Source organism: Cucumis melo, chromosome 12, assembly GCF_025177605.1.
Source record: "Cucumis melo cultivar AY chromosome 12, USDA_Cmelo_AY_1.0, whole genome shotgun sequence".
Lineage (NCBI taxonomy): Eukaryota > Viridiplantae > Streptophyta > Magnoliopsida > Cucurbitales > Cucurbitaceae > Cucumis > Cucumis melo.
This window is the reverse complement of record NC_066868.1, coordinates 9,309,849-9,332,405: the sequence shown is the minus strand read 5'-3', so window position 1 is coordinate 9,332,405 and position 22,557 is coordinate 9,309,849. Positions and strand designations below refer to the sequence as shown.

Here is a 22,557-nt window from a genome sequence, read left to right as displayed (position 1 = left end):
AACAGTTGCCAATTTCATTGAAAGAAACTGCATAATTTGAAAATATTTTCAACCATTAATACTTTGGTCAAAATTTAACAAATCATAATTTTTTAGTGTGTTAGCTACATGAGCTATATTAATTTTCATTTTGATAACAGAAAAAAATATTAAATACACAAAAAATGGTTAGCTCAGTTAGAAAATCTTCACAAAAATAGAGTCATTTTGTGCTCCTTCAAACTACATAAACCTGAAAAAGGTAAATTAGAATGAATAAGAACATGCTAAATCTTAACTACGTGTTTAAAATGAATCAAGTATCAAAATAAATAAAGTAAAATTACATTTATACTTATAAAGTGTAAAAAAATGACCTATGTACCCAAATGAAGCGAAAATTGCAATAGTTCAGTAAACAAAAAAGTTGACATATGAACATAAACTGAAATTTAAAATAAGGAAAAAAAATCGGGCAGAAGAGAGAGATCCATGAGAAACTCACCAACAGCAATGGCAACGTTGATCTGAGTAGGATGGCCGACTAAAGAGGCTCAACGGCAGGAATGATGGTGGACAATGATCGAACGGACCGTGAGCGAGGTTGAGAGTTGATGACTACGAGGACGGAGTTCTTCGCACGGGTATGGAGAGATAGAAATGGAGAGGCGTCAGGCGATTTTGAAGAAGAAGGAACCTCTAATCGCCTGACCTAATAACATAAAAAGAGGGCAAAATGTGGTTTTTAGAGAGGGGAAAATGTAGGTTTTTAAGAAAGTGTGGTAAAAAAAAAGTAGGTTTTTAAAAAGTGGGGCTTTTCGCTACCTTTATGCCAGCGAATATTTAAAATATATGCCAACACATGATACGTGACCATAAACTAAAACAAATGTTGATAGAAATCCAACTTAAAAAATTTCCTAAATACCATACAACTTAATTTTGCCCACGTATATATTTTTGTTGGCAAAAACGATGATGTGTCCATAAAATTATGTCAGCACATCATATCCTTGCCCACATTTTTTTACGTTGTAAAAAAAACTGTCGACAGAAACCAAAATTCTTGTAGTGTTTGCTGAACTCAATGAATCTAAAAAGATAAAACAGAATCTGGATTTCTCTACCAAACAGGCCCTTAAAAATCTCTATTCATTAATGATGTTTACCTTGTGGAATTAATTTCATTTTATGGCTAAAATTTGTTAGATGATTTACTTTAAAAATTATACATGCACAACTATTAGAATAAATGATATGTGACCATTCATATAGAGTAACATTATATTGTTCTATGAATAGATATGTTTTTTAAAAACAACCAATTTGAAGAAAAGATGTGACTATTTGAATGATCATGAATCGTTTATAAATACGCCTCTTCTTGAAGTTGCTTTTAAGAGAACTTTTTTCATAATTATTTTCTCTCTCGTAGATATTTCTCTCTTTTATAAACTTTGTTCAAGTTCGGTTTATTAATTTCCAGAAAATATATAGTTCTTTGAATTTTGTGGGCGAGGTATTGCTTATAGGAGAAAGTTAATCTATTCCATCTCGAGATACAATTATTCACGAAACTTAGGTCCTAGTGAATAAACTTGTCCTAAAAAAACAACGTAAATTCGTTAGGTTAGATTCTACTAATAGATGCATCAAATTCTATATTTTCTAATTTTTTCGATGATATTATACATATAACAATAGATCTGTTAGTAATCATAAGAAGTCAGGGTCACTACAACACCAACGTAATACTTACTATTGCTCACGGTCTCGCATTGTTGTTCAACTGCTCCTATCTATAGACCACATATGCGCGCTATCACCGCCAATGTCCATAGCTTAACATTGCGCTACTAATTATTGGGCCGCAACTACAGGAACCAAACGCCAGATATTGAATAATAGATTTGAGTGTTCGTTTGCAAAACATTGAATTCCTTTACCTTCTATACATTTGTATATTACACATCACCTGATATTTCGAATGGGTCGTTCTGATCAAACGTACTTTAAATTTATTGAGCTCCCATTTGGGTTCATCAAAATGGATGAGCTATGGACAGCGACAAGATGGTGGCCGCTAACATCGACAGCGTCGAAGGGAAAACGAGGAAAAATAGAGAAAGAAGAGGAAGAGAGAGAATGATAACCACAGTGAAGATGAAGTTGGAGAGGGATAGGAAAAAAATGGTTTCTAAATTCAAATGTGTTGGGCTTTTCTATATCCTATATCACTTTTGTTTTTCTTTGCCGACACGTTTGATTTTTATATCCAATTTAATAGAGATTAAAATTTGACATTTGAATTAAAATACAAATAGATCTAAATAGAACAATTATAAAAGCACACACATGAAAATGATATTTTAACCATTAAAAAAACATTATAAAACATTAAGAACTCTATTGATAAACAAAGGTGCAATTAAACCTAAAGGAAATGAATATTTCAATTACAAATCTTTTGGAATTATTCAGCATGAATAACACATCTTCTTAAACAAGATCAATAACACACCTAGAACAAATCTCCTTAAATATCCACTTTGCATTTGGTTCTATCAAAATTAGGTGTAGAATCATTAATCTTCAGCCAAAGGTGATCACAATAGATCTCCAGCAATCGAGGTTTCGACTTCCATCTGTTCACAATGTAACTGATACAACAAAGCCACAACTTTTTTAAAGATTTAGCCAAATTTTTGCATAAGTCGCATCCATCAGCTTAATTTTAATTAAAATCTAGAAAAAATATTAACGCTATATTAGACAAGATATCTCTAAACTTTATACTCGGATAAAAATTAACTTCGTAACTATCAAAAGTTTCAAAAATACTCTTAAACTTCGAAAAACAATTCAAAACCATCTTTCGATAGAAACCGTTATCTATGTGTATCAAACATAATACTCTTAAATTTTTAAAAGTTTCAAAAATACTTTTCAACTTGAAAAGAAAAAAGAGTTCAAAAATCACACAGGAACGAAAATCGTTAATATACCTTTACTTCTCAATTTTCCCTCCCCACTCATCTTCATTACCCTTTTACTCAACTTTTTTTTTTTTTGTTAATTATTTAACATTTATTCATCTCAAAAAAAAAAAAATTGCCCACCTCAATTCAGATATATAAACTTTAACATGAACAAAAAGAATAATATCCAAATATATTATTTTTCATTTGGTTATTCGTCTTTTGGATATGTTTTGAGAGAAGATTTTATTAACTTTTTATTTTCGTAATTTTGTGTGATTTTATGCTTTATATTAAAGTCTTGGTTTTTTATTTTAATTGTTAAAAAAAATTGTTTGAGAAATGGACAAATAGGAAAGAAAATGAAAGTGAACATTTACGTAATTTATTTAAAATTTGTTTATTCCAATTTTAAGAAAACTTCAAACAAATTTATTTTTGTACCAATAATAGGAGCACTTGTAAATTCTTTTTTCAATTTTAGAGTTATTTTTAGTAAAAACATTAACGTTTTCTGTCATATACAAATAATGATTGTGTTTCACAATTTTTTTTTAAAGTTTAAGAGTATCTTTGATATTTTTAAAATTGGTATGTATTTTTTAAACAAGATATTAATAGTTTGTATCTACACTTTATCATTTGTAAGGGTTTATTTTATAATTAAGTGTATTATTTAAAACTTTTGAAAGTTTCCTGATACCAATTAAACAATGTTGAAGAGCAATTTTTATAATTTAGCCAAAATAAAATGGTTATCAGGTTAGTACTTCAAGGTAAACTTGAGGTAAATCCGAAAAAAATGTAATTGTTTAGACTCCCAACCAAAATATAATTGTAAAGTAAAAAGAAATACTTGACGATCAACAAAACCAAACAACATTTCTATGTTTATTCATATTTGTACGTACCTAACTTTAGCAGAGAAGCGAAGCTCTAGATGTATCCAGTCCGAATGCACCGGGCGCCCAAATGGGTATATCAAGTTTACACGAACGGTTGAGTTGAAGACCGTCTCGTTTCGAGGCATCAACGTGAAGGTGGGGATGGCGGAGTGAAATGGTAGGCCCATATAATCCTTGACTATCATCTTCATAGAATCCATGTAAATGGAGGCTTTTTTATTAGGGTTGTAGCTTTTGATATAGAAAACAATGGTTGCATTGAGCTTTCTATTAGTTGAACCATGGGCTGTCACTTTGCTAGTTTCCACCATGAGACGTGGGGTTCTGGGGAAAACAACAAGCCAACATGTGATAATTGCAACACTCAAAAAGATGATTACACATAACAAGCTTCTTCCTATGATTCTTATGATTCTTGTGCGTTTTGTTGTCTCATGACGTTGTCTGTAGAAGCTTCGTTTTGGTGCCTCAACAATGGAGGATGATGCTTCTTCTTCTTGTGTAGTTGTACTCCTCATGTTCTTCAAAAAGATATTTATATATTTCTTTTTTATCTTTGTTCTCTCATGAATAAGTGAAGGGATTATATGATTTTGGTTGCTTAATGAAGGGGTACAGGTATATATGCCTACTATTAATATTTAAAATTAGATGTATTTTGTGTTTACTTGTAGTTCAAGACTTGAGTTAAGTACCTGGCCTTTATTTTGTTTGGATGTGGGTAATGGCTAAAATAATATTCAAGTTTATATGTCGAAAGCCCAGGCAAAAAGAGGCCAGAAAGAATAAGTTGAATAAAAAATACTTGTACATGAGTGATAGATTCTGTGGGTGTGTTTACGCGTTGAGTTATGTTATTTGCTATAATTTTAATTTCCTGAAGTTTATCAAAATCTACATGTTTTTAACTATAGATAATTTTTATATAACCGCAAAAACATGTATTTTGTTTCTTTCAAGTGTCAAAGACATAATCTATTAATTAAGTAATACTGCAGTTGTATGAAAACAATGATATAAAAGGATAAATCACACCATGATGATAATACAGAATAATCTTTCCTTATCTAGCCCCCACACACTTCAATCTAGGTGTGAGAAAGGCCAGATGCAAACAAACCAACTCGAAGGATTGAAAAACCCACTAAACCAAATGTCAAGAAAAATCGATCAAAATCAATTTTGTAAAATTCAGTTAAAAAATCGACCAACGTAACGTTTAAACCAAACAAGAACAATATATCAATATTTTATGTCATTTTCTTAAATATATATTATGTTATTATATTAAGAGAATTATATAGTTTTTAATTATAAAATATCGTCAACCAAAGCCTACCACCTTACAAAACAAACCAACTGGCTTAATGCGTTTTGAGTTTTCTACCGCTGCTCACTACTTCTTCAATCTAACTCATTTATTTTATACTTCAGTTTTCGCTAAAGTTTGAAATTTCCGTTTCATGTTTGACAAATTAAAATCACTTTTATTATTGTATTTTTAAAATTATTTTGAAACACGTTTTTAATCTTTAAAAATTAATTCTATTTATATCAAAATTGCATTTAAAATTTTAAAATTAAATGTTAAATTAATTTTTAGTGACTTAAAAGTCAACTTGAAGTATTTTTAAATAGCAAAAGCAATTTTGCCTATTTGAAAATCACTCTCAAACATGTCGTAGCAAAATAGAAGATCTCACACAAATCAAATATATGTATCGATATCTACCGTCGAATTTATGTAGAGGTCAGCACGTGTCCTATTATCGCTTTTTGTATTTCAATATTAATGTTGAAGTGTCGTTTTACAATGCATATTAAATAATCCTTTATTTTAAACAAATATATGGTTGTATAGCAGCGGTTATACTGTCCCACTCTCAATCCGCCACTACCGATATCTACCTTCTAAAGATGTTACCATGATCAATGATCTATAAAATATCACTTTTTTCATTGGAATGAGTATATACTACGATTATGTACTCTACTATTGTATCATAATTAATATCGTAGGAAAAAAGAATTAAACAAACTACTTTAAATGTGAGATTTATACTTTCTTTTGCAAAGGTTATTTGAATTGCAGTAATGAGAAAGTATATCTCACAGCCTGAAATTAAGAGAGAAACGAAAACACAACCAAAAGACTTGTTAACAAGAAAACACAGGAAAAAAAAACCAAAATGAAACACACAGAAGAAAAATCTCACACAACTCAAGAAAAAGTCGTTAAGGAGAAGAGCCTACTTTGATTAACTCAATAAAATCCACCCACACGATCAAGCCACTTACGCCAACAAAGAAAAATTATGTTAGACTGCACAACCTGATTCTTGAGTACCTAAAAAGGATGCTACTACGTAATTCTATAAACACAAAGATTAACGCTAGATTTCATTTTATCCACATAGTGTGAGTTATTATTTTTCATCAGTTATAATAAACTATGTGTTATTATAGTTTATGTCTGAGATGCATACGATTACAGTCTAATTTATAATAATCTATATTTGGGTGATAATTATTTTAGTTTATGTTATAATAGTTTGTATTTTGAGTGCAAATTATTATAATCAATATGTATATTAAATGTTCGTTATTTTAGACTAGGTATAATTTTTTATTCTATTATGTACCATTATGCTTTATCATACAAATAATGAATTTTCATTTCTTTTTCTTTTCCTAGAACGTTTTTATTTGTTGTTATTATTATTCGAAAAGATAGTCGATTTTTACCTTACACTTTTCTAGTTAATTTGTTACCTTTTTTAAAATTTAATATTTTGATTTTATAAGATTTTAACATAAAAATTTCAATATAAAGTATATATCATATATATAGTTAGCACTATTTCTTAAATTGAAGGAAACATAATTTTAAACAACGAAGGAAAGAGAGAGAGTTTGAAAAAGATAATCTAATAATTATAATAATTTAAAAAAAAAATGACTCAAAAAATATAGAAGAATGAAAGAGTCTATTTTAGAAAATATTATTATAATTAAACAATGAGCCTTAAAAAAAAATTTAAAAATTCATTTTTATTTATCCCTTTTGATAAAGATTTCTTAAAATAAAAATTTGAAGGGGAAACTAACAAAAAAGTACCAAACTATTTATAACAAAACCCATAAATTTAGCCATTTTAAAAATATTTTAGGTTTGTCATTTCATCTTTATTTTGCGATTTGTCTTCCCTGCTATTTCTTTATCGTCTTCCTTGTGCGATTTCGTCTTTCTTCTTTCCTATTTTTTTCTGCAATTTCTTTTCACCATCTTTCTTATTTTTCAATTCTTTATTTACGTCGTTTAATCTTTCCATTGTTTTTCTTCTTTTTCTCTTTTTTTTTCGCTTTTCCATTGTCTTTCTACTTTTCCTCTTCTTTTTTTGCTACGATTTCTTTTCATCATCTTTCTTCTTCTCTTTTCTTTTTTTACGTCGTGTACAAAAAATAGCATAATCTAAAAGATCGTGTATAAAGAATCTTGAAAAAAAATCATTTAGATTCAAGTAACCAAATGTAAACTATCGTGTAAAAAAGTAAACAATCGTGTAAAAAAAGTAAAAGATCGTGTATAAAAACTCTTGAAAAAAATTATTTAGATTGGAGAAACCAATGTAAACGATCGTGTAAAAAAAGTAAATAATCGTGTTAAAAAAATAAATGTATAAAGAATATTTAAAAAAATTCATTTAGATTGGCATAGCCAAATGTAAATGATCGTTTAAAAAAAAAAGCAAACGATCGTGTAAAAAAAAATAAAAGATCGTGTATAAAGAATCTTGAAAAAAAATTATTTGGATTGAAGTAGCCAAATGTAAACGATCGTGTAAAAAAAGTAAACAATCGTATAAAAAAAAGTAAACGATCATGTAAAGAAATCTAAATGATCGTGTAACAAAAGAATTAAAAAAAAATAGTGTACCAAATTTTGAAAAAAAAAATCTTTTAGATTTGGGTCCCCAAATCTAAACGATCGTTTAACCAAATTTAAAGGTAACTAAATTAAACGATCATGTAACAAAATTAAATGATGGAATTGAAAAGATAAATTGTAACCATATCTAAAGGATCGCGTATAAATTGTAGTCAAATCTAAACGATCGCGTATAAATTGTAATCATATATAAACGATCGCGTATCAAATAATAACCAAATCTAAACAATCGAAAATATATTACGCGTGCGTTATTGACGGCGTGGTTGACGAGGCATTTTTGGTATTTACACGATGGGCCATTGAGCTTTTTCCGTTCTTGGAATTGTTATATATAGAGTGTAAGTATTATGCCGCTTTTTTATATTTTGAAAAGATCCCAAACATAAATGTAGTGTTTGACAACTCTTTTTTAGAAGTAATTGTATATATAAGTTTTGTTTGATTTGTTAAGTAATAAAAGTATTTTACTAAAACTTTTCAAGGTTACTCGAGGTCAACAGGGATTAGACGTTGGCGCTGGTCGTTAGAGTTTGTTGTTGAACGTTTGCCAATGAGATCATTGGAAGTGGTAGTTAGAGATTGGCTAGCGATTTTACCTTAAGGTGGTGTCTAAAAATTGATCGACGAACTTCCCAATCCTTAAAACAAACACCTCAAAGGTTGAAGAATAATAAGGGCATATGAGTTATTTTAAATTGTTGGTCCTATCTCCGACTAAAACTAACCCCAAACAAAAAGTGAACTATTATAGTTCAGTCCACTTCGCTCTCTGTCATTCCTCTCTTTGTGCTCAAACAAATATCCCTAATATATTTATCTTGTTTTGTTTAGGAAAATATGTATATCTTATTGACTACCATATCCATATTCTTGATTTAGGGAATTCAATAAACTACATTTTTCAACTGAAACAAAAGTCAAATATCAGAAGAATTGTTAAAAATGGCAAATTTGACGAAATATTTATAACATATAGTAAAATTTCAGATTGTATCAACATCGATAGACACTTATATGTTTCTATTAGTTATATTAATAGACAGTAATAAAAGTTTATCAGTGTCTATCATTAATAAAATTCAAAATTTTGCTATATATTGTAAATATTTTAATTTGTTTTACTATATTTGAAAATGTCCTCAAATATTATTTAAATAAGATTAATAATGACAAACTAAAGAATTTAAAACAAATGCATGCTCATAGTGAGCTTTCTCCACTAGCATGCATATAGCATTTGTGACAATAATGCTATCAATGAGTGTCATACTTATATATAATGTGATAGGAGAGAAATTTAGTCCATCTTTTTTTGTCCAGAAAGGAAGAAAAAAGAAGAAGATAAAAAACTCCCAACTTCATTTATACAATATGTATATATATCAACAATGAGATTTACAAATCCACATAAAATATATTTTAAGAACAGTCATGGAAAGAACTGTTTGAACTTCCAATATAGAAAACAATAAACATATACATAAAAAATTTAAATTATTTAAATCAAATCAAATTACAAATGGTTGCACTTATTTGTTAAAGAATGGACTGACATTTGTACTGAGCAAAAAAAATGATCAAAAAGAGCATATACATAAATGAAAACCAAGCAACAATCACAGCTCACAAATTCAACACTTGAAAGATTAACCCAACAACCACACCAACAATACAATTTTCAGAAAGTAAGAAGGAAAAAAGAAAAACACTTTTGATAAAAGCAAAAAAACCAAATTCCATAACCTTAGACTTCTGTAAAGCAAGTAGTCTTCTTGAAAGTCTTGGATTTAGACAAGTAGACAATCACCGGCGAACACCGGATTCGAAGCGTCCTATGCGCCGACTTCCATACCCCAACCTTAAACCTAATTCTTGCCTTGATCCAAAGATCCAAATCCATCTCTCCTGCTGACCTTTCAAGTGCCAAATCCTTCGACACAGAATCGTGCAATAGAAAGTTTTGAGCGTTGAGGTGGATGTTCAACCATTGCTCGTCTTTGTGAGGTTGGTAGAAAGGACTGAGCACGCCAAACGCCAAGTCTTGATCACCGAACCCAACCGTGGCGGTGATGGAATCATAGTAAACCGAGACTCGTTTATTGGGATTATATGCTCTTACCCCAAAACTAAAGGATGCATTGAGTTGGGTGTTGGTCATGTCGAAGTTGTGGACCTCTGCGCTTTCCACCGTGTAGCTTAATCGTTTCGGCCTAATAGTCAGCCAGATAATGAGCACGGCAAGGCCAACGAGTATGATCAATGCCACTAAGAAAATTATGACAAAACGCAATATCCTTGAGGGGCCAGCTCGCGACGGTGGCTGCGGAGGACCTGCCATGCTCAATGATGGATAGTTCTCTGCTAAGGAAAAGAAGCCAACTTTGATTGAAGAGGCTTTGCTTTAAGAAGAGTACTACAAAAAGAAGGAAATGAGAATGGATTAATATATAAGAGAGGTTTTGCAAGTTTGGATGTTGGAATGATTTAACTAATAAACTTGCCTTGTATTCTCTTTTCTCTCATTATTTACAACACTTTTTTAAAATTTCATCTCTTACTTTAGGGTTTCTTGCATGAAACTCAAGACATCAAAAGGGGATTCAGGTTCTTTTCTTGGACTATTAATGTAAGCATTTGAATGCCTTTTTAAACACTATATAAGAATATTATTTTGCCAACCATTAAATATGGAATTATAAATGAATAATTAATTAAAGAGAGATCAATTAATAGAAGATTGATTTTGTATTTGCCTCTTTTGTTTTAAATGAACCAAATGTTGCTTTGATTGCAAGATATGCCAAAGTCCAAAACTTCTAAGCTCTTCCTTTCTTTTTCTTTTCAATTATATAATGCTATGACTTTCTAAGGTTCCAACTACCTTTAAGAATGCAAAGAATATTTTTTAGTGATTGGCTATAGTTATGAAACAAAATTTTCATATTCCTTAATTTTCTTTTGGTCTTTTTAATAATGGGTCCCACATTCTTTGGATAACCCTAGAGGGATCACTTTTGTTCGTTGGAGGTTGAGTGAGAATTATGTATATGCTATAGAATTTTGAGTGACAATTATGTATATGCTATAGAATTTTAACCTCATTATAATATATAGTTTCTGGTTATTTGCAAAATGGAATATGTGAAACATATGCAATATATTTTGTTATATATATGTACAAATTTTGGCATCAATATTAAGAAAAAAATCACCTCTCATGTAAATATTCCTAAAGTATATCCATTAAGAATTGTTTGAATACGTGTTGATATAAATATTAACTAAATTTATTTCTACATCTATCGATTTAAACTTTTATTTTTTTATCAAATGAGTATCATTTAACGAACTAAAGTTTATACTATCAATTTTGTTGACATTAGACACTCAATTTTCCACCTAATATGGTGTAAAAAGAAAAAGGAAAAAGAAAACATATATTCTATCATGCCCCCCATTCAGAAGTGTCCTTCGCGTTCCAAATTGTTGACGCGATTTGGACAATCCTAACATTCAATGAAGTGTCAAAACACCCACTCTTTAAATTTAGGGTTGCCTAGACAGAATGCATTCTCCTCCTCAAAACATGTAATACTACTTATACTTAGTAATTACTACTTCCTTCTTAACATAAATCCTTCTTTATGGTCCGTCTACTTCAAAACGCAGACTTCACTTAAACAGAGTGAAAAAACTTTTTTTTCTTAATCCAATTAATTTATATATAATTTTGTAGGGTAAAATATAACTTTTAATCCAGGAACTTGGAATTCAGTTTCTTTTTACCTTTGAGAGGTTTCATAAGAGAATATAATTTTAGAGGTTTGAGAAAGTTTTAATTCGTCCGTAGAGAAGTTGATAAGCTTGCAGTTTAGTATCTAAAAATCTCGTAAAATATATATTAAAAAAAAACTTAGAAATTAGCCATTGTATTAGACACAAATTATTTCAAATTGAACTTCGGAATTTCAATGTAACTTCTTTTTCCATTAATACATCCTTGGTGTATGGGCACTGCCCTTTCACCTTGTTTACTCTTCAATTTTTTTTTCTTTATAGCCAATAGTTATATCGTTTTTTTTTTAAGAAAAATATTGGGTATTTCGTATTAGATAGATGTCGTTATCTATAATTTATTCTTTAAAGTTCAAGAACTATATATATGATATAAATTGAATATTGTATTGTTATTTAACTAAAAGTTGGTTGAATTATATATATATATATATGAAAAAAAGGTCCTTAAGCTTTGTATTTTGTGTAAAAAATATCCTTAAACTTTCAAAAGTTTCAAAAATACCTCAAATTGTCAAAAGTTTTAAAAATACCCTTAAACATTAAAAAAATGTTCAAAACAATTACCGTTAGTTTTAGATAAAAACCATTAGAGCATTGTTTAATTCAAAGATACTTATAAACTATTAAAAAGTTAAAAAAAATCCAAAATTATTCTTATTGATTCAATTTTTATGTCAACTCAAAATAAAAATTCATAAATTATATCCATTAACAATTGCAGGAATGTGTGTTGATACAAAAATTAATTAAATTTATTTCCACACCTATCAATTTAAACTTTTCTTTATCAAATGTGTATCGTTCTAGTGATATAAATTTTGTACTATCAATTTCTTTGAGACTAGAGATTCAATTTCCTACCTATACGGTGTCAAAAGAAAAAGGAAAAAAATGTGTATACTATCATTCCCCTATTACGTGTCCTTCACGTTCCAAGTTGGACGGGACTTGGACAATCCTAACACTTCTCAATGAAGTGTCAAAAACGCCCGCTCTTTAAATTTAGACTTATTTAGTAAGAACATACTCTGTGAAATGAAAGTGCAAAACACTACCCTTCTTCGCTTTGGCTAGTCAACGTATTTCTCCTAAAAAATGTATCATATTATACTTGTTGAGAATGACTATTATTTGTACTATTATTATTTAATACATTTTACAATTAAAAAATTATTATTCTTTTTTATATTTTTTTATTTAAAGAAAAGATTTTGCATTGGGGTTCTTCCTAATTACTTTCTCTGCTTTTCTCTCATTATTTTCTTTTGATTCCACTCCTTACTCTTGCTAGTTGCATATTTGAGTTGGGAAAGTTGTGTTAACTTTGGAGAGCAACGACATAAAAGGTCACCCCAAATTTTTCTTTCAAGGCAGTGTTTCGACACAGCACAACATCAATGATCAACATTTGTTTTTCAACTATTTGAAAGCAAAAATTCTTATTTGTACTGTTAAGAGAGGAAGGAAGCTGTTCAGAGAAGAATATTTCAAAACCCTTGAAATACTTCAAAAGCATCTTGCATTTTTTAGATGGTTTAACCAAAGAAAAGAATTTGACCATCTTTGTACTATCAAGGAAAAAGAAAAATGGAAAACTCGAAGAGGTGAAATCAAAGCTGATTTTCCACCAATGGAAGATGTTGAGTTCAAAAGTTTTTATAACAAGAATGTTATTGCTAAGCCCTTTCAAATCATCAAAGAATTAGAAGAGCATAAAGCCCCTACAAGCAAGGAAATAAAAAGGAATTAATGGATTTAGTGGAAGTCTCAAATTATGGTGGGATCAAGCCCTAACTACTGAATAAAAAGAAGCAATAAAAAGACATAAGACAAAGGTTAGAAGGATAATTAAAGTTGACACTAGAAGAAATTTGACCTTTAATGTCGGTTTAAAACCGACATTAAAGGGCTTTAATGTCACTTGGCAACCGACATCTTTGCGAGCGTTATTAAAGGCCTTTAATGTCGATTTAAAAACGACATTAAAGGCCTTTAATGTCAGCTTTCAACCGACATCTTTGATAGTGTTATTGAAGCCCTTTAATGTCGGTTGGGCTTTAATGTCGGTTTTAAACCGACATCTTTGATAGTGTTATTGAAGCCCTTTAATGTCGATTGGGCTATGATGTCGTTTTAAACCGACATTAAAAAGGCCAATAATGACAGTTTAAAACCGACATTAAAGGCTTGTTTTTGTACATTTAAGGAATTTATATTTATTTAATTGTTGTATTATTGTCCATTTTTTATAAACCAACATTGAATCCATATAGATAAATATTTTTTTCTCGCTCCAACAAATCAATAAAATTAATATTTTTTAGAAACTATAATATTTATCTTTTACATTTGTATACTCAAAATGAAAACTTAATATTGTGTTTATATATACATTCTACAACAGTACATGAAAAAAGATACTAATACAAGACGTAAATAAGAAAAATTCTAAACTTCTTCTCAATCTTCAATCTTCAACCTTCAACGATCGCCTGGCTATCTACACAATCGCTCAGCTTTCAACCCGATATAACTTCAATCATTCTACAAACAATACCAAAACAAAGCTAAACGTGAGGTATTTAAACATTGAGGTAGAATAGATGCATCTAATAAGTAGTTAAATTCACTTATTAATCACATCAAAATAAGGAGATTAGGTATCCTATAAAAGATAGGGACCATTATTAACATAAACAGAAAGCTCAACATGTAACGACCCGACTCCTTATACTGAGCCGAAGTCATTACGAAATGTAAATAACATGATTTAAGTCATAAAGTTTAGTGAAAACAAATAAAACCTCAGAATTTTATTTATAAAATCAAATCAGGGTAATGTGCAAAATATAAATAAAAATTTAAAATCCTACTCGGGCCATATCTACTTTTAAATAAATGAAATAGTAAATAAGGAAGAAAAATGAAACTCAAGTACTGAATGTCTAAAACGGGGTGTAAGCGGAAGCAGAAATCCCTACGGCTCGTCACGGTCACTTCTAATCCCTCGCCAGCTTGCTTTTGCCCCTACCTCGGCCCCTACCTGAAAAACATGACATGGAGAGAGTGAGTATAAAATACTCAATAAGGGACCCCCTACTAGTCCTACTAGGTGCCTGTTAGCTCCCTATTAGAGTCCTGAAAATGGTACCCAATCTATGGCACGTTCCCGAACACGTACAACATGCGCTCCCGTAGGAACGAAAATCTGATCTTCGGTGTCCCGGGGGAGCACCTAGGACATACTGGTCTATAGGGAACCCGGGGGAAGCACTAAGACAATCGGGCTGCGAGGATCCCGTCGAATCACTCGAATCATATCTATATCCATGAGAGCCTGGCGTCCCGTCGGACTACGCAGTCCTAAATAGGTGGTGATCCCGAAGGACACCCATGTAGGTACAACTCTAATAGGCTAAGCGAACAGGTACCCTAACCATAGCAGACATATACATAACATCATCATGTAATCATATCAGTCTAATCATCATCTCACATCTCATCACAATATCCAACATACAGTCATAACGAGTCATGTCATCACATTACCATGCCATCATATAACCACATCATCAGTCACATCATGCTCTCATTAATTTACATATGTTATACAGTTTAGTCCTTAAACATGCATAACTGGAGGTGTATACGGTCTCATGGTTCTAATCATAGAGCTAGTAGGAGAAATCTCTTGCCTGGAGATTTGCTCGACGAGTCCTAACAGCCAGAAAATGTGCTTTCCAAGCGGCGAGGTCTTAAATATTTAATAACGCCAAAATTCATAATTAAGTCACCAAACGACCCAAGACCCAAAGTGTAGTTGAGATGACTTACCCTAGGTCGAGGTTGCAGCGCTCGTGCCCTTGCTGAAGAAATCCAACGCTCCAAGTCAATTGGTCCAAGGTGTTCCTTAAAAGAAATAATTTAATTTAGTCCAAATTAAATTATTTATGTTGAAATTCAAGTCTCGGCTGGGTATGCAAAGAAACTCATTTGGCTTACCAAAATAGGTATAAAGGGACTGGGGCAGACTGGCGGCTCAATGACAGGTGGGTCGGCTCGGCTAGAGAAGCAGGAACCGGCTCGGCTTGAAGGCTGGGATCGGTTCGGACACGACCCAGGCACGGACGTGGCTCACGGCAGGAGGCGCGCGGCTCGCGTGGCGTGCGGCTAGGCTGCAGTGCAGGCGCGCCCGCATGTGGCTCGACGCGAAAAGGGTGCGGCTCGGGTCAGCTTCGGGCGAAGGCAGACTTGCGAACGCGCGGGTCGCGTCTTCGGGTTTGGGCGGTGGTAGAGACAGAGCACGGGTCGCGTCTTAGGGTTCGAGCGGTGGCAGAGACGGAGCGCGGGTCGCGTTTTCAGGTTCGGCGGTGGCAGAGACGGAGCACGGCCGCTCGACGACGCTTCCGGATGGGGAGGAGACACAGAGATGGAGCGGCGAAGGTCGGCAACTTGAGGCGCGGTCGACGGAGCGGCGATGGTCGGGCGACTTAAGGCGCGGTCGCCGGAGCGTTTCGCTCGGCTGCCCGATCGACTACACGGCTCGGGTTTTCGACTTGCGGGGAACAAACGGCTGGAATCCGGCAGCAAGGGCGGCGGCGCGGCGAAGCTGAGATCGGCGGCGGCTAGAGTTTCCAAAAAATTTCTTCCAAAATTTCTCTAAGTTTCTCTCTCCTTTTTCTTTTTCCAAATGAAAATTTAATATCCAATCAAAATAAATAACTCTAAACCTTAATTAATTACAAGTTCAAAATAATCAAATTCCTCAAATAATTTCAAAATTTTCATAATTACTCTTAAGACGATAAAATGAAAAACCAATCTGTTGGGGCGTTACACAACATATAGGAATATACTTGTAATAAATTTAAAGAGGTACCAAACAAAGCTAAACATAATCACAAAACCCAAATTCCAATCATAAATCCAAGTGCATAATGAGCAACTTTACTTGAAATCAGTTCCCTTAGCTGAACAAGTAAAATGGGCCTGCGTGTACAACTCAAACATTATATCCGAACAGGTAAAACGTCATTCAGCACAGAGAGGAAAAGTTGTCATCGACTTTACGTAGTCGCTAGCTGAATCAAAAATTACCCATCTTGAATTGGAATCTCTCACATCCTATTGTCTTTTACTGAAAAATAAAAGAATTTGCCCTTGATACTAAGTAGGTGATTATGAGTTAAATTCCAGATCTCTTCAATAAGATTTCTCTATATTTCGTGTTGGGTGCATACAAAGAATACCTCCTTCCCCAAACTTTAGTACCTTCAAGGATGAGTTCCACTTCTGTTTGTTAAACATTACCTCAAGAGGACTAATATCATTATCCTAAACATCAATAATAAATCATGGACAATTATGTACATAAAATAAATTTGAACTTTCAAAGAAGCAAGTTAAATCTTGAATGAGAAACATTCTAATATTAGGCTATCTGAGTGATGGGACAAGATAAGATGAGTAAGAACAACCATTAAATTTCACCTCAGAAAAAAATAATAATAAACGTATAACAAATGGTTTCGATAAAATTAAGAAACAGGGAGGCTCACTGCTCATATTATCCTAAGATGACTCAGGTTCTCAATGCTAGGAGAAAGTGTTCCAAATAAACCCATATTTTGCCTCTCTATCTATAAGAACAATAATGAGTAATAAATTTTAGGTTTATCTAACATTTACTCCTGCACTGTATCCAAATCATAAACCCGCATATATATTGACCTCTTCAAACGAATTAAAATCACTACGAAAAAAAGATGTTAAATGATTAAAAACATGTTATAAGAGTGATTATGAATATAACAATAGTGATTTAACCTTTCTAAAATCAAATTATTATCAAAGAATCAAACATTACCCTTCAGTCTATTTTGGTCATGTATAATTAGAACAGTAATGAAGAAGAACAGAGGCAGAACTACTTTTACAACTTCTATCACCAAACATGATATTCTATGATCAAATAACCAACGCTTTGATGACAGAGCACTAACCAGACTCTGTAGAGAGGGAAATTCGATCTCTTAAGATCACAAGTTCTTGACTTGCCATATTTCAGCATAACTTAACATATTCCAGTGCCATTGTTAGCTGTCCTTGACTTGCCAATATTTCAGCATATTTCTCAACAAACTTGCATAAAGTTACACTAAATCTCTTTTGTCCAGTGGCCAAAGCAAGTACGATAGTTTTTTCCATCAAATCCTAAGCAAAGCAAAAGGCTTGTTCAACTTTATAGTCCAATACATAAGTTCAATATCCAGTCCCTACACAACATTTCAACCATAGATAAATTGCCACAAAAACATATCAGTAAAATTAATGTACCTGATTTTTTTTCAACTATATTGTATCTACAAGACAAGAAACAAAATCAAAAAGAGTTCGCACCAGAGCAGCCACATCTGTAGAAATAAGAAAATAAACTTGTTGTTTCCTGAAAAGTTCCAAGGCCCATACATAACAAAATCAAATAATGATCAGCATGTAGAAGGGGAAACTGAGGGTCTTAATTAAATTATTCATATAATAAACATGTTATCAGGAAATCACTCACATCAAGAAGTTGAACTTGGGTAAGATTTCCATGAAGTTCAGTAGCTTCAAAACCAGCTAATCCAAATAAAATCTTTAGCCTATGAGCAGCCTGTTTGGTTCTCAACCAAAAAGAATGAAAATAAATCTAACTAGTTTATAGAAAAAGTAATAAATTAATTAGACTCAGTCGATCCAGAAGGCAGTTGCTTCTAAGAGTAAAAGAATTAGATGCACCCTTCCAGTTAAAAAGTGCCAAAAATAAAGTTGAGCTAGCTCATGAAATTCTCGTCTACAATACCTAAATACAATAACTTTAGAAGTAAATGTCTTTAAGCATAAAGATAGGAGGACAACTTCTTGATTCACTTCACGCATTCTACGTAATCTGACCACCCTGCAAGCAAAATACATATTATCGGTAACTAAAATATCATCCAACAGATAAAAGGCTTTGAGGTTGCCAAAGAGTATTCAAGGGTAAAAAACTGAAAAACCAGAGTTCAGAAGCCAGAGAGTATTTAATGAACTGTGTTTATGATCAAAATTTTCAAGGGTTAAAAACTAAAAAATAGCACTTTAGCTAAAATCAAAATGTTGTAAATGGAGTTCAAATGCCTAAACCTCAACAATATAGACCTGGTTCCTCACTAAAAAGCGTTCAAATAGTTCATAAACTACTTTGAGTCAACATATAAGAGTTTACCAGCGCTGGAGACAAATTTAAACATCTTAAACTTAATGTTCGAACTTACTACTCCAAACGACAACTTAGAATATTCAGAACTTGGATTCTTGCTAGAACATGTCTATATATGCTTAATCCTACGTATTTAGAGCTATTAAGAAGTGTGTGACTTAGATATAAATCTAAATAAAAATGGGTCAGGGTGGAACCTGGTCAAAAGGGATGAAAACCCCGTTGAACGTAGTTGGCCAAAGAGGAATAATACCGCTCGTGGTCTTCAGAGTTGGAGATTCGTAGGTGGCGACGAGGAGTAAACCTAAAGACGCCTTAATAAAAATATAACCAACAAAAATTTACACAACTGCAGCTCCTAAATCTTATACAAACTGTGGAGTATCTATAACATACAAGGGTGTATATACATCATAACACAACAGACTTTATGCCCAAATCGAAACACGTACTGACAATCGATAACGGAGCTTCAGCAGACTAAGGCAGTCTATCAGGTACCGGAAACTCGATCTCTACCTGGAAAATGGATAAAACATTTTGGAAAGGGTGAGCTATAAAGCTCAGTGAATGACTCGGTTTAAAACTATAAATTTAAAGATAAGAGCACGTGAAAACTTTACACATATAAATCTATTTATACAAGTCGTAAATGTAAACGTGTAGTAGTAAGAATAGCTTTCTCAAATACTCAGCATGTACGTCATTGAAATCTAGCAATGCATATCAAGTATATCGAAATATTTTAACTAACATGACAAATCTACGTTGTGTAGGGTACACCCAGTACAACAACGTTTACAAGCTCTATGATGTAGTGGGGCCCACCCAACATTCACGACAGCATTGTTGTCACGGAGTTCACTCAACGTCAAAAACGGAATCTAACAAGTTTGCACACGGTAATCTCTAGCCTCAGGCTCAAGATCTCAGTCATGTAATTAATGAAAATTTCATAAATCATCTAAAAATATTAAAACATGTCTGCTTATAAATCTTACACAAAGCTCAAACTTTACTCAGCTCTTTCGTGGAAAATTGTAGTTCTTAAAACAAAACTTCTTACTAATTCATGCTTTGCTTAAAACATTGTGGTTTAAATACTTTCCAAACATTTAATATCCACGTGCTAGCATAAATTTCATTAAGAAATCTAGTCTCCAAATGTATACTTGAAAATAGTCATGAAATTCAAATACCTTTCATGGCTTCGTAAATAAACATTTATCGCATTCAATCATAAATAACAGTTATGGAAAATATTTCAAAATTGGTTTTGTCACTCACAGTCTTGGGCTAGATCCTTAGTCTGTAAGCTTAGTTTAATTTTTCTCGGCCTGCCAACAACCCAACCGAGTATTAGAACTCTAAACATTCTGGTTTTCTAAAGATATACATAACATGTTGCACTAAAGATGACGCTCATGAAAACAAAGCTTAAGATATAAAATCCAATTTCAACAACTCTCTAAAATTTTCAGATTTCTAACATAAACTTCAAATGACTATAACTCCCTCAATACTTAACCAAAATGAGTGTTCTTTATATTAAAATCTTCATTTGCATATCTTGTATAATTTATCTGAAGAAAATAAAATATGATTCCCAACAGATTGCTACAGAAATGGCCCGAAACAGAGAGAGTTAAAAAATGAAGTCTTCTGCTATCCGCTGAATTGTTTATGAAATTAAACTTACTTCCAATTATATTTAGCTTACAATTTCTTTACAAACGTTGTAGTAAATTGAATAAGTTCTCCAACCATACCAAATAGAAATCCTAACTCCACCAGTACTCTCTGAAATACAAGAAAAACCAAAGACCTCCTGAATTTACGTGAAAACCAGCTACGCTGTTTTCTTCATCAAAAAGCACCCAATGAATATCAGAATTTGCTCCAACTTTCTTCATAAAATTTGTTTGAAAATGAGTTAACTTTCAGTAAATGTAAACCTCACCTCTTAATTCCTTTTGAAGGGTTCAAACCAAATTAAAAATCAATGATGTGCAGAATGAACCAAGATTCTATCATGGATACACTTTGCTTGAGTTCTCCTTCTCTTCTTCAACCTCAAAACTATAGTAAAATTCATCTTCTTCTTCCTTTCAAACTCTCTCTTAAATTTTCTCTGTAAATTGAAGAAGAAAAAATGGAAGATGGATGAGAACTTTTTCTTCAAAAAGTTTGGTAGTGAAGGGAAGAGAAGAAGAAGAAGAAAAGAAAAATGAAAATTTTCTTCTCTTTTTTTTTTTTCCTTTTATCCTTTCTTTCCTTTTTTCTTTATTTTACCTAATAAAACCATTAAATATATATATATACACACACTTAATTTCCATTTTCTTTTCTTTTCTTTTCTTTTCTCTCTTTTTTTTCCCACATTTAAAGAAATTAAACCAAGAAAATATCGGGTTTACAATTAACAATGATATGAAGAAGTTGAACTCTTTCAGGCATTTCTAAGGTGGCAAATTGTAAGGAATTAACACCACAGGTCATATACTATACGTGGTACTCATATGCCTAAACAGATTAATAACATCATAAGCTAATCTTAAACAAACGTTTCGTGAGTCTGAAGCGAACTCAAGAAATTTATAATCAAAATGTTTTCATCCCTCTACATCAGCTGGATGTCTCAACACATCCTCCATTTCGACTCGTTTATCCTTATGTCATCTTATGTCAGACGAGTCGTCTTGCAGTACAAACAATCATTGTAATCTTCGTATCAACAAAAAGTGTTGCAATACCTTGTGTGGAATTTTTTCCCTATGTTAGGACTAACCTTGTACCGAGACTCACCACAAGTTGGACAAGGTTACAAATCTGCAAACTCCTTCCAATACAATACACAGTCGTACTTACAAGCATGAATAGTCTCGTATTCCATGCCCAAGTCCCACAACTTTCGTTTTTCTTTATAGAATGAACTAGGGATAGTGGTACTACACATTGGAAACACACATTTTAACAGTTCTAATAACACATTGAAGGACATGTTACTCCAATCGTTGAGAACCTTCACATGCATCAACGTAACCAAAAAGTTCAAGGATGAAAATTCTGAACAGCCGGGGTATAGCTTACTACGTGCTTGGTTTAATATGTTCTCTGTCTCTTATTCTACACCACTATTAAACAGCTTGTCATTCTCCAAACCTTCCTCTGTTTCTTCTTCGTGCTTAATCAAAGCTTGTAAATTATGAAACATACCCAATATTTCATTGTCTTCAGGAAATGGGTTATAGCTAGTTCCTTCATAGATGGGGGATCACTGCTAGTTTCTTCACGGAAAGGGTCACTGCTAGTTCCTTTATCAAATCTTTATACACCTCTATACAAGTTCATTGGCTCTCCATGATACACCCAATCTGTATAAGAGGTGGATGTTCCAATCATTAATAGGTGTCGCTCTACACACTCTAATGAGTCCCAATTTGAGTTCATACATCTCTTGCATGAACACCTAATCCGTCAGTACTGATCGACATAATACTTTACAACCTCTAAAAATTAGAACACTCCCTCTTTATACTCAACCGACAACTTATTTCTAAGTTTCTTCCAGCAATTGTCCGTCATTAAAGGCCTATAACATAAATAGGTTTCATTAGCCTTATATTCCTCCTCTCAAATGCTCAAACCTACTCCACGAATAAGCTACACCTCACAAGTATCTAATATCCCAACTTTCGTTAC

At 32.3% G+C, this 22,557-nt stretch overlaps 2 protein-coding genes across 2 annotated transcripts; both read right to left on the bottom strand.

Moving 5' to 3' along the window:
• Positions 1 to 2,388: 2,388 nt before the first annotated feature.
• Positions 2,389 to 4,414, bottom strand: LOC103500758 (uncharacterized protein At1g08160-like). The gene is made up of 2 exons (XM_008464169.2): positions 3,869 to 4,414; positions 2,389 to 2,639 (listed from the first exon to the last, which is right to left on the bottom strand). The coding sequence occupies exons 1-2, from the start codon at positions 4,378 to 4,380 to the stop codon at positions 2,516 to 2,518; spliced, it is 636 nt and encodes a 211-aa protein (XP_008462391.1). The 5' UTR covers positions 4,381 to 4,414; the 3' UTR covers positions 2,389 to 2,515.
• Positions 4,415 to 9,289: 4,875 nt separating this feature from the next.
• On the bottom strand, positions 9,290 to 10,276 carry LOC103502251 (uncharacterized protein At1g08160). The gene has a single exon (XM_008466124.3). The coding sequence runs from the start codon at positions 10,150 to 10,152 to the stop codon at positions 9,559 to 9,561; it is 594 nt and encodes a 197-aa protein (XP_008464346.1). The 5' UTR covers positions 10,153 to 10,276; the 3' UTR covers positions 9,290 to 9,558.
• Between the last annotated feature and the right edge of the window lie 12,281 nt (positions 10,277 to 22,557).

Bases quoted from the DNA above. Each gene is read 5' to 3' on its own strand.
- LOC103500758 (XM_008464169.2), bottom strand. From the start codon at position 4,380: ATGAGGAGTACAACTACACAAGAAGAAGAAGCATCATCCTCCATTGTT. The intron at 2,640-3,868 runs GTACGTACAAAT...TTGTTGTATCAG, and splicing joins CGCTTCTCTGCTAAAGTTAG to TTACATTGTGAACAGATGGA.
- LOC103502251 (XM_008466124.3), bottom strand. From the start codon at position 10,152: ATGGCAGGTCCTCCGCAGCCACCGTCGCGAGCTGGCCCCTCAAGGATA.